Source organism: Saccopteryx bilineata, chromosome 10, assembly GCF_036850765.1.
Source record: "Saccopteryx bilineata isolate mSacBil1 chromosome 10, mSacBil1_pri_phased_curated, whole genome shotgun sequence".
Taxonomy (NCBI): domain Eukaryota; kingdom Metazoa; phylum Chordata; class Mammalia; order Chiroptera; family Emballonuridae; genus Saccopteryx; species Saccopteryx bilineata.
Genome location: NC_089499.1, coordinates 45,473,119 through 45,485,885, shown reverse-complemented (window position 1 = coordinate 45,485,885; position 12,767 = coordinate 45,473,119). Strand labels below are relative to the sequence as shown.

Genomic DNA, 12,767 nt, shown 5'->3' with positions numbered 1-12,767 from the left:
GAATTTTATGACACTGTAAACCCCCATTACCCCAGAACATTCACCTACACCCTGTCCCTGTATATCTGAGGGCTGTGGATGAAGGACCTCAGGGCCCAGCCTAGAACTTGGAGGGACTGTTTCTTCCTACATTCACCTCTTTATTGAAAGCTTGTTCTGGGCAGCAGGGCATCCTGCTTTGGAATTTTTCAAGAATATTTGGAGCCTGACCAGGAGGTGGCATAGTGGATAGAGCATCAGACTGGGACACAGAGGACGTAGGTTTGAAACCCCAAGGTTGACAGTTTGAGCGCAGGTTTATCTGGTTTGAGCAAAGCTCACCAGCTTTGACCCAAGGCCGCTGGCTTGAGCAAGGGGTCACTCGGTCTGCTGAAGGCCCGCGGTCAAGGCACAAATGAGAAAGCAATCAATGAACAACTAAGGTGCCACAATGAAAAACTGATGATTGATGCTTCTCATCTCTCTCCATTCCTTTCTGTCTCTATCTGTCCCTCTCTCTGACTCTCTGTAAAAATAAATAAATAAATAAATAAATAAATAAATAAATGTATGCTGTAGCTAATACTTGACTCATGAAATATGAAATAAGCATCCAAAATGTGTTCTCCTCAGTCCTAATAGGCCAACTCATAGTAGGGTTATATTAAACTGGAAGGCTTTCTTTTCTTTTTTAAAGAAAACTTTTTAGTTATTTGAGAGAGAGAGGAAAGGCTAGAAAGAGAGAGGGAAGCACTGATTTGTTGTTCCACTGACTTGTGCGCTCATTGGTTGATTCTTGTGTGTGCCCTGACCGGGGAGTGAACCTGCACCCTTGGCATATCAGGAAAATGCTCTAACCAACTGAGCTACCTGGCTGGTGTCTGGAAGTTTTACTTAATATTTTATTTTTTGTGACAAAGTTGTAGACAACTTTGAAAAGTATTGAATTTAAACCAGAATTTCTATCTTCAGTTTGCAATAGCTTAATGAGGGCTGAAGTTCATGGACTCCTTTTGTCTGTCACAGGGAAATTGTTTTAATTGGGAAAGTGGTATATTTGAGTTGTCATCTCCTAAGCAGCAGAATGGCCCTTCTTGCTGTGAATAGTGACAATTTCTAGTACTATAGCCTCATTCTTTTACGTAATATATAAAGTATAAAACTAGGCCCTGGCTGGTTGGCTCAGCAGTAGAGTGTCAGTCCGGTGTGTGAATGTCCTGGGTTTGATTTACAGTCAGGCACATAGGAGAAATGCCCATCTGCTTCTCTACCCCTCCCCCTCTCTTGAAGCCATGGTTCAATTGCAGTGAGTTGGCCCTGGGCACTGAGGGTGGCTCCATGGCCTTCAGCTCAGATGCTAAGAAGAGCTCGGTTGCTGAGCAACAGAGTAGTGCCCCAGATGGGCTTGCTGGGTGGATCCCGGTCAAGGTTCATGCGAGAGTCTGTCTCTGCCTCCCCTCCTCATCAGACCTTCCCAACACCATGGAAAACCCCATACCGACTTTGTTTTCTGATGCAGGTTTGAATATCTTTTCAATTTTGACAACACCTTTGAGATCCATGATGACATAGAAGTGCTGAAGCGGATGGGAATGTCCTTTGGCCTAGAGTCAGGCAAATGCTCTTTGGAGGACCTGAAACTCGCTAAATCGCTGGTGCCAAAGGCTTTAGAAGGTTATATCTCAGGTATGTTAACGGATGTTTTCACACGTTGTTCCTGATTAAATATGTCAAGCTCGAACATGTTCTCATAGAAAGTTAGTTTGAGTCTATTTTATGCCTGCCCTTGACCCTGAACCCTTTCCCCTTTCAATGCAGCCACTCCCTTGAATGTCTTGTGTTTTCACTTGCTTTTTCTTTAAGATACAAACACAAATGAAGTAAACTGCAAAGAACTTAGTTTTGCCTACCCCTGACCTTGATAGAGATGGAATTATAGTGATATATTTTTTGGTGATTTGATTTTTTTATTCAACATTGTATTCTTCAGATTGGCCCATATGACTTAATGTACCTATGATTCATACATTTTTACTGTTGTATAGAATTCCATTATGTGACAATATCACAATTTCTTTGTTCATTTTACTAGTAATAAACCTTTAGTTTGTTTCCAATTCCTTGATATTAAAAAACAGTGCTACTTTGAACATTCCTATAATTACGTCCTAGGGATCACGTGCAGGTTTGAGGAGTGTACCTGCAGCTCTACTGACAGTGCCAACAGTTTTAGTTTGTTTCTTGATTTAATTAAAACACCACCAAATACACCACTTTTTTTATTGATTTAAATTTATTGTGTTGACATAGGTTCAAGTGTCCCACCGAATACATCCCCCCATATACACCATTTTTAAGTGTATAATTCAGTGGGTTTTAATATATTCATTCACAGGGTTGTACAATCATCACTAATTCTAAAACATTTTTATGACCCCAAGGAGAAATGTCATACACATTAGCAATTACTCCCTGCTGTCCCCCCCTCCCTGCCCCAGTCCCCCCCCCCCACAACCACTAGTGTCCTTTCTGTCACTGCGGATTTGTCCATTCTGAGCAGTTCATATAGTCGTACACTATGTGGCCTTTGTGACTGACGTAGTGTGCATCCAAGGTACATCCGTGCTGTAGCATGAGTCAATACTTCATCCCTTTCTTTTTATTGCTATTTATAGATATACCATATTTTGCTTCTCCATTATTCGGAGGACATTTGAATTGTTTCCACTTTTTGGCTATTGTGAATGCTGCTACTATAAACATTCTTATACCGGCTTTTATGTGAGCATAATATTCATTGTTTTGGGTATGTATGGAGAAGTGGAATTGCTGGATATTATGTTCACTCTGTATTTAACATTTTGAGGAACTGCAGAACTGTTTTCCACAGCGGTTGTACCATTTTACAGTCCTACCAGCAATGTAGGGTTTCAGTTTTTCCACATCCTTCTAAACACTTGTCAACTTTTTTTATTATAGCCGTCCTAGTAGATGTGGTACTTCACTGTGCTTTTGATGTATATACATTTCCCTAGCAATTAATGATTGAGTATCTTTTCATGTGCCTCTTGGCCATTTGTCTAGCTGCCTTGGAGAATGTCTATTCAGATCCTTTGCTCATTTTTAAATTGGGTTCTTTATCTGTTTTTGTTTGTTTGTTTTTCACTAACTCAGAAATCTGTATGCTTATCTTACATTACTAAGACTGTGGTGTGCTCTGCACTTAAAATTTGGATGTATAAGCTGTGCTTCTGCTGTGGCTTTTGGCAACTTTCTTCATTTTAAGTATTACCACCTAGAATTTCACATCACTTTTGAAGGCATTTTAATGAGTTCTAAAGTATATTAAATCAAAAATATAAGCAAAGAAGTAGTTTTTATTTTTTGTTTCATGGTTTTGGCCCTTTGGTCACAACACAAATGTTTGTTGAATGAAATTTCGTTTCTGTTGGATTTAGTTCTTCAAGTGGCATCCTCCACCTCTTCCAAGTGTGACCCCATCTCCTTGCCCCTCAGCCTGTACTGTCCCCTGCTCCGATTTGCTCCGTCCTCCCTACTCTCTGCCCCAGCAGGGCCTGCGTTGTGTCAGCACCCCAGTCCTGCCGGCACTCCAGCAGGCTCTGGGGAAAGGGCTCCTCAGTAAACCACACAGCATCCTTTCAGCCTCTTCTCGTTGTGAAGGGACAGTTGAGCAGGCTCTGCTCTGTGCTCTTTACCTCCTGGTGACCTCATGTCAGCCGGGGGACAGACTCTCTGGTTAGTTCAAAAGAAGAAACTTGTGGGTGGTGCAGTGAATAGAGCATCGGACAGGGATGCAGAGGACCCAGGTTCGAAACCCCAAGGCTCGCCAGCTTGAGCCCAAGGTCACTGGCTTGAGCAAGGGGTCACTCGGTCTACTGTAGCCCCCTGGTCAAGGCACATATGAGAAAGCAGTCAATGAACAACTAAGGTACCACAACAAAGAATTGATGCTTCTCATCTTTCTCTCCTTCCTGTCTGTCTGTCCCTATCTGTCCTTCTCTGTCTCTGTCACAAAAAAAGAAAAAAAAATAGAAGAAGAAACTTGTGTGACTATAGTATGCAGAGGGACAGGGCTCTTGAGTAAAATGGTGAGAACCATTGTGTGGTTTCTGTGATAATGTGAGAGAAACAGGCTTTTCAAAGCAATTGTGAAAGGAAAATTTAATGTACTCGCAAATAAGGAAATAGCTTGCTCTGACAGGAAGTTTCCATGAATGCTATTTAATATTCAGCACAAGATTCTGGCTTTAATTTTATCGTGTACAGACTTGCTATTTAGTGTATTGAAAGTCAGCTGTGTTTCTTAGAATTGAAGTTCTTTTTCTCACAGCTGCCTTGGTTAGCCTCTGAGGAAAAAGGTTCACAAGGCCATTCTAAAATCAGATACTTAGTTTACTTGTTTCCTACACAGGATGCCTCTCAGTTGGTCAGACAGTTGCCTGGATAGCATTACCAGTCCCAACACACATAGTTTTGTATTTTTTGTACACTAATAATAAAAATTTTAATTAAATACAATAAAAGCTCGGCTCTGGCTAGGTGGCTCAGAAGATAAAGTGTCGACCCAGCACACCAATGTCGCTGGTTCAATCCCCGGACACAGCACATAGGAGAAGCAATCAGTGAGTGTACAACTAAATAAAATAACTAAGTGGAACAAGGAGTTGATGCTTCCTTCTCTCTCTCTACCCCCTCTCTTCCCCTCTCCCCTCTGTCCTTTTCCTCTGTTTCCCCTTCTCCCCCTCTCCCCTCTGTCCTTTTCCTGTTTCCCCTTCTCCCCCTCTCCCCTCTGTCCTTTTCCTGTTTCCCCTTCTCCCCCTCTCCCCTCTGTCCTTTTCCTGTTTCCCCTTCTCCCCCTCTCCCCTCTGTCCTTTTCCTCTGTTTCCCCCTCTCCCCTCTCCCCTCTGTCCTTTTCCTGTTTCCCCTTCTCCCCCTCTCCCCCTCTGTCCTTTTCCTGTTTCCCCTTCTCCCCCTCTCCCTCTGTCCTTTTCCTGTTTCCCCTTCTCCCCCTCTCCCCTCTGTCCTTTTCCTGTTTCCCCTTCTCCCCCTCTCCCCTCTGTTCTTTTCCTGTTTCCCCTTCTCCCCCTCTCCCCTCTGTCCTTTTCCTGTTTCCCCTTCTCCCCCTCTCCCCTCTGTTCTTTTCCTGTTTCCCCTTCTCCCCCTCTCCCCTCTGTCCTTTTCCTGTTTCCCCTTCTCCCCCTCTCCCCTCTGTCCTTTTCCTGTTTCCCCTTCTCCCCCTCTCCCCTCTGTCCTTTTCCTGTTTCCCCTTCTCCCCCTCTCCCTCTGTCCTTTTCCTGTTTCCCCTTCTCCCCCTCTCTCCCTCCTCCCCCCTCCTTCACCCTCTCCCTCCCCTTTCTCTCTCTTTCGCAAATCAATGGGAAAATTAAAAATATACATATATAATAAAAGCATTTTGGCAAGTTACATTTTTTGAGTGTACATTCTATCTTAAAATGTAATTTAAAGAATTTTTTTAAGGTTTTCATTTTCTAGAGGGGGGAGAGAGAGAGAGAGAGAGAGAGAGAGAGAGAGAGAGAGGGAGAGAGGGAGAGAGGGAGAGAGGGAGAAGGGGGAGGAGCAGGAAGCATCAACTCCCGATTGTGCCTCGACTGGGCAAGCTCGGAACTGGTGACCTCAGCGTTCCAGGTTGATGCTTTATCCACTGCGCCTCCATAGGTCAGACCAGAATTTCTTTTTAGGAATGTATTTCTAATATACATCACGTACTTTGTAAAATCGCTGTTGAAAGGCAATATACTCATTTATTCAGTAACATTTAGATCTTAGAGGTTTCTGTCACTGCCTTCTCTGAGCGAACCTTCTGGATAAGGAGATAAATAGTAAACAAGCAGAATCACAGCAGGAAGTGATCGGCGTTGTGCTAGGGTGGGTGTGGGTATGCTGAGAAAGTAAGATGGAAAGGACTTACCCAGAATGTTTCGTGTAGACCGAGACAGTAATGCCCGTCTCACTCTCATTAAAAGCATGACTGCTTATGACCTTTTAAAATAAGGGCTGGTTTGTGCTCATTTCGGCAGCATGTATACTAAAATTAGAATGAGACCGAGATCAGCATGGTCCCTGCGAAAGGATGGGAAAAAAGTAAGGGCTAGTTTGAGTTACAAGTAAAAGAGAAAGGAGAAAGAATAGATCTTTGGTTACTAATAGCACCGAGTTCACCAGGGGGCACTTTAAAAGCTACTGCAGTAGGGGTTTTTGGATTAGACTTCATCTTTACCCACTCAGAACTCTTAACATCAGAGTCTTGAGTCTTGCGGTGAGGACAGCAGGCATCCCAAGCAGTGCAGTGATTGTCCTCTGAGCTGCCTGCTTGAGGTCTTACTGAAGAAAGAGAAGGAGCGTCTGCACTGGTTTAATGTGAATTCCTTCTTGCTCTAGTCTGCCTTCCTGTGTGTCTTTTCCTGCTCTTATGTTTTAAAATAAATTTTTTGAGTGAGAGAGAAACAAGAAGGGAGATTGAGAAGCATCAACTGATAGTTGCTTTCACTTTAGTTGTGCATTAATTGCTTCTCGTACACGCCTTGACCAGGGCCTAGCGAGTGTGACCTTGTTCAAGCCAGAGACCCTGTGCTGACAAGCCCATGCTCAGAGCCAGCAACCTCGGAGGTTCGAACCAGGGACCGCAGCATTCCAGGTTGATGCTTTATCCACTGCAGCACCACCAGTCAGGCTAGAAAGTTTTTTTAAATAGATTTTTAGAGAGAGAGGAGGGGGTGTCAATTTTGGTCCACTTATTCACACATTCATTGGTTGACTCGCATATGTTCCTAGACTGTGGGCCAAACCCATGACCACCTGAGCTCCCAGGCCAGGGCCTCTAGCTATAATTTAAAACAGGCTTACACCCTTACTTAACAGCTTTCTTCACATTGTCACAAGAGCAGCCACAGAACTTGGAGAGCCTACACCTTCTGTTCTTGTTTCTTTCCTGTAGATATCTCCACAGGACCTTCTTGGTTAAATCAGGGACTACTTTTGAACTCCACCCAATCAGTTTCAAATTTGGACCTGACCACTGGCGCCACCTTGCCCCAGTCAAGGTATGTATTTTCTCAGGGTTAGAAAGGCCAGCCACAGAGCCCTGAGCCTTTCTGGGGAGGAGCTGGCGTGTCCCTGCCCGTGCAGACCCTGAGCAGATCTTGGCAGAGCTTGCCGGTGGCCCCTGCCTTCCCTCACTTAATTGTGTTTTACAGAACCTAAGGCATACACCGCATTAATGAGCCTGTGTGTTTTTAATTGTTTGCTAGTGTAAACCAGGGGTTATGCTTGGATGCTGAAGTGGCCTTAGCAACTGGGCAGTTCCTTGCCCCAAACAGTCACCAGTCCAGCAGTGCAGCCTCTCACTGCTCCGAGTCCCGAGGTGAGACCCCCTGCTCGTTCAACGATGAAGACGAGGAAGAAGAGGAGGAGGACTCTTCCTCCCCAGAATAAAGACAGGACAAAATCCACGCTTTCATATTTGATGCTCATGTGTGTTTTTAGTGTGAGTTCTTGTTTTTGAAATGATTGCTTCAGTCCTTGCCTTTGCTTGTGCTCTGTGTTCAGTGGGAACTAGGGAAACACTGTAAGTGAATTACACGCAGGCTGACACGTCTGAGGTGGAAGGGAACATAGTGTGAATGGACCTGAACAGCAGAGCAGTAGGTCACCTCTCGGACAAAGCGAGCTTTCTGAGGTGACAGTGGGGACAGTCCCAGGAAAGTTGGGGAGCATGAATGAAGCTCATTTATCTTCCATGAGGTGGGATATCTCTGTCCCCCGCACCCATGTAACCCTCCTTAGAAGTGCGATTGCTACGATGAACAGCCGTCGATGGTCATGTTGCTCATGTTTCTCTCCCTTACGAGGCACAACCCGGTGGGGCGAGTTGTACAGCTGGGGATGTGGACGGCAGTCCTGTGGCCTCAGGAGCACAGGTGGGAACTGCTGACTAGTTACAGATCTAGTTGAGGTGCTTTACGCATCAGCTGCCTTAGACGGCTTCTAGAAAGGAGCGAGTGCTGATTCTTAAGGACTTAAGTGACATTTAGAATCATTTATAGTAAAACTTAAATGATCATTATTAGCCAATGCATTGGTGCATAGAATTTTTTAGGGCTACTTCTGGAAGCCAAAGTAGAATAGCATTTCCACGTGCATTAAATACTTTGCCAGCACTGCCTTTTGCCAGCATTCTAAATCTGGAGTTTTACGGAGAAGAAAATTCTATCTATAGTTTTAATCAAAGCTATGCATTTCATACAGCATTTTCATTTAGAACAAAGAAAAATCCCTGTGACTGAATTGCTTGCTTACAGTTTTCTGCTGTCATTGTGATTTCACCTGGTGTGCAGTTGATGAAAAGGAACCACATGTCATTACTTTTAAAAGAAAATTCTATTTCCAGAATATGAACAGCAATGTTTTTCTGTACTTGCCACCTTTTATACGTTTTCATTAATCAAAATGACCTTATCGAGTTTACTCCTGGGGAAATTGTGTTTCAAACTAACCTGATGCAGAGTTTCACAGAAACAACCAAAAACCGGTGACCTCCCCAAATGGTTGGGTTTGCCGCATGCAGTAACTGGTGTGTTATCTCATCGCCAAAGATGCCCCTGGAGTTCTCGGGGTGTGCTCTGTTACTGCTCCTCTGAGCAGGGCCTGGAGACATCTGCCACCATGGCCAACCCCAGCTTCATTTCACTTAAGGCCTTGAAAACAAGCAAATCATGATGGAAAATTGACTCCACGTCTTTGTCTGGAATCATTTGGCTTTGTCCTTGATCATACAGCTAGCACCTGTGGACCCAGCACCAAGTCCCGCCCAGATCAGTCCTTCTCTACCCGGCGGGCTGAGAGCAGGAGCCTCGGGAGGCCTGCCCAGCTCTGGTGCTCTGCCCACAGCGCCCCACAGCGCCCGGGGGGCGGAAGGCCTGGCTGGGCTGGAGGTGAGGGCCGGAGAAACGGATATGCAAAAACATACAACTTTCAAGTTTTTTCAAGACAAAACTCATTCCGTCAGAAATAAGCCACAGAGCAGACTCAGAATGTTCGAGGGGGCGGAGAGGTAGAGGCAGTGTTTAGAGAATTCTGCCTCAGCCTCAGTCCTGGGACACATCACTCAGGCTGGGCTGATGGGAAGGGTCTGGAACTGCAGGGGCCGCAGCGGGCCCCACGGGCCCCCACGGGCTGCTGAGATGGTGACTAGAACATGGTCAGCTGCAGTCAGGGAAACCAGGCTCCCTTCCAAACTGCCCTTTAGGAGGCTGCCCCTCCTTTACTAAGCCCTACCTTTCTCCTCTGTGTGAAGCGGGCCCTGCAGGGACCTGGAGCTGGTCAAGGGCCACAGCTAGTGCTTTAGTCTTCAAAGTACTGTACTACAGAGCCAAGAGGGGAAAAAAAGTATTGTACTACAGGTCCCAAGACCTGGGCACCAACATTCAGGACAGGTACATTCATCATAGCCCTTCTTCCACCAAACAGCAGGATGCTTCCTCAAGTTCCTGGGAAACTGCTCTCTTCTCTTCCCTCCCCCTCCCCTGCCCCCTCCTCCCTCTTTCCCTCCTGCTACTGCTGCTGTAGTGCTTTAAAATAGATAAAATATGGGTTTAAAAGGAAAAGCAACCAAAGTCTGATTATTGGTGCCCCGTCACTGGCCTTTCCAGTCATAGGTGTGTGATGTTTGGCTGGAAGTGGCCCCTGTTCTCAGTGATGTTTCTGGGTAACTGCTGGGCACATCTGATAGTCACACTGTGGTCGTCAGTGCATGTCCCTGGTGGAAGAGCCTTCCTGAGCCGGAGATGCGGTTGAGGTGTTTAGAAAGATAAACTCTGTTGTTCTTTCGTATCTCCCCAAAACACATGATCTGGGTCTAAAGTTAAGCATTCAGAAATCAAAGTGAAAAAAAAGCTGGGACGTGATGACAACATCCAGGCATCTTTATAGGGCTAGCTCTTGGGGGTATGGCACACACGTGAACATCCCGTCCGGAGAGGGTGGGTCACACTGATTCGGGGGGAGTTTCAGATGCCTTTTCCCCCTAAGGATCAGTTTACTGTTGCCCTTCCAAGTATCTGATGGCATTTGCTCAGTAAATCCTTGCTCCACTAGCTCTTACGTGGTGGCACTGGTCTGCCATATTCGATCCTTTGTGGGAAGGGCAGTGTTTAAGGTGCCCAGGCACCTGCCCAGACTTCCCTTAGCCGTTCCCCACAGCGAACCTTCTCCACTGACTCTTCCTGTGGTGACAAGTGAGGAAAGCACCCTCAGGAGCGCTGGCAGAAACTGCCCTATGGCCACGGAGGACCGTGGGTGGGAGCAGGAACACGGGCCGGCGCAGGGATCCCTCACCTCCATGCCCACCGGGCCTGGGAAACAACAGATGATGACCAAATGTGTTTCCTTCCATTTGATCCTAAGTAACAGTGGGGAGAAAACTTGTGTAATTGCTGCTGTTTTAAAAGGATGGAAAAGGATAACTCTCCCTCATTAGCAAAATTTGCAGTGGTAACCATACTCTGCCATACTTGAAAAATGGAGCCAGGGTCAGTCAGACGCAAAGTAGTCCCGGCAGATGGTTAAGATGGAGCTACTGCCTGACCTGTGGTGGCGCAGTGGATAAAGCGTCGACCTGGAAATGCTGAGGTCGCCGGATCGAAACCCTGGGCTTGCCTGGTCAAGGCACATATGGGAGTTGATGCTTCCAGCTCCTCCCCCCTGTCTCTCCTCTCTCTGTCTCTCTCTCTCTCCTCTCTAAAATGAATAAGTGAAATAAAAAAAATTAAAAGAAAAAGATGGAGCTACTGCACAGAGGGGTTCGGTGGAGCCTGGCAGAAGGCAGACATGTGTAACTTGGCTTTCTGCTAAACCACGGCTCTTGGCTACTTGGGTCATGGAGCCTGCAAAGTTCTCCGAGTATGGTTGTAACTGGGGCCCCTGGGACAGTCAGATTGCAGTGTGTGGGTGTTTGCGGGGCGAGATGAGCTGTTTCTGCCAGAGCCGCATGAGCAGAGAACCTTATTTAGCTCTATCAGTGATTGACGCCAGGGCCCTGCAGATGCCTCTGCTCCCTCCCTCCGGCATGTTAGACTGCTGCCTTAGCAGTGAGTGGAGGTGCAGTCCTTCTGTAAGAATTTGAGTGCATACAGTACAGAAGATGTTCAGGTTGATTAGTGTTATGGAAAAAACCGACAGGGTAATGGGGCCGTGGGCAGAAGGCGCTGGGGCTGGGGGCGGCCAGGAAAGGGCTCCCCTGAGAAGGTGACATGGGCCTTGAGCCGCAGCTGAAAGGAAAATGTCCACACTTCTTACCACCAAACACTAGTTCGCGCCATGCACTTGCCGGCTGCACTCAGTCCGAGGCTGCACTGTTCCAGCGTTAAGCACGCAATTTGGAGTCTGTTGAAGGAAATAAACTACCTGACCAGGCCGTGGTGCAGTGGATAGAGCGTCGGACTGGGATGCAGAGGACCCAGGTTTGAAACCCTGAGGTCACCAGTTTGAGCACGAGCTCATCTGGTTTGAGCAAAAGCTCACCAGCTTGGACCCAAGGTCGCTGGCTTAAACAAGGGGTTACTCTTGAAGGCCCACGGTCAAGGCACATATGAGAAAGCAGTCAATAAACAACTAAGGTGTCACAATGAAAAACTGATGATTGATGCTTCTCATCTCTCTCCATTCCTATCTGTCCCTATCTATCTCTCTCTCTGACTCTCTGTCTCTATAAAAGAAAAAAACAAACTTAGCTACCAGCAGTATCCATAAACCAAGAGAAGATTGTAACTGATGAAGTTCTCATTAGCTTCACTACTTGCAGTTGAAAGGTAGAAAAATGACTACTTTCTAGGTGTTTTGTTATAGTTCTCCAAGTTATTGGATACATTACTTTTTATATTAGACACAAAAGGCCATCTTTTATTCTGCATATATCCTAGTGTTCATGGAGCTAAAGACCACATAAGGGCCACTTTGCCGAACAGGTGTCCCATTTCCCGCACCCAAAGCAGTGGTTCCTAAGCACTGGTCATCATCTGAATCTATGGAAGAACCAGGGTGTATGCCAGGGGCCTGCACTGTGCCCTTTGAGGGACCCTCAGAGTGTGCCTCCTGCCCTCTAATTCACAGTTGATGCAATGTTCATTTTGTTTAACTTGCACTCAAGCTAAACGCTCTAAAGGAAAAAGTCTAGAATTTGCTTAAAATTTTACCTTAAAAAAACCAGCTAAATCGTCACATAAATTATATTTCTCAGCAACTAGCCCCTTTACACAACAAAGATATCTCTAAAAGGTTAGCTTAGATAAGATAACCTTTGGGATCGTGTCTACACGCACACAATGCTAAGGAAGAAAATGGGGGGGGGGCAGAAGCAGCCCTTCCAGCTGCGCCCTGGGGGTCCCCGGAAAGCACAGGCGTTGGACTGGCAGCATGGTGTTGGGACAGGAGAAGGTGCACTCATTTGTATAATATTTCGTGCTGGGGTTCTCAGGCAAGCTGAAATCTCAACTCCCTACCTGCCCTTTGCTTGACGGAGGCCTGTGGAATTCAGTGCCCTCCTGACCCCTCGCTATTCCCACAGACCAGGCGTTGGGCCTCCCTGCATTAGAAGTCATTGCAGCTAAAATGTACGGGCAGGACTTGTCCCTTCACCAAGGGCCTCAGAATCGGGGAGGACACCTCCCCCCATTAAGATCACTTATCTCATGTCCCTCAGCCAGTGTGGCAGAGTGTACCACAACCCAGAAGCCCTTCCTCCTGGGAGGACC

The 12,767-nt window shown here is 46.3% G+C and overlaps 1 protein-coding gene across 20 annotated transcripts in view; it reads left to right on the top strand.

The window, feature by feature from the left end:
- The window catches only part of TFDP2 (transcription factor Dp-2), a 197,132-nt gene extending 185,390 nt beyond the window's left edge, over positions 1 to 11,742 (top strand). For all 20 annotated transcript variants that reach the window (XM_066245216.1, XM_066245230.1, XM_066245219.1 and 17 more), the window contains 3 exons: positions 1,499 to 1,665; positions 6,956 to 7,061; positions 7,269 to 11,742. In XM_066245216.1, the coding sequence (XP_066101313.1) occupies positions 1,499 to 1,665; positions 6,956 to 7,061; positions 7,269 to 7,452 (457 nt within the window). In that variant the 3' untranslated portion in view covers positions 7,453 to 11,742. The remainder of the gene's footprint in view (positions 1 to 1,498; positions 1,666 to 6,955; positions 7,062 to 7,268) is intronic.
- Positions 11,743 to 12,767: the final 1,025 nt, after the last annotated feature.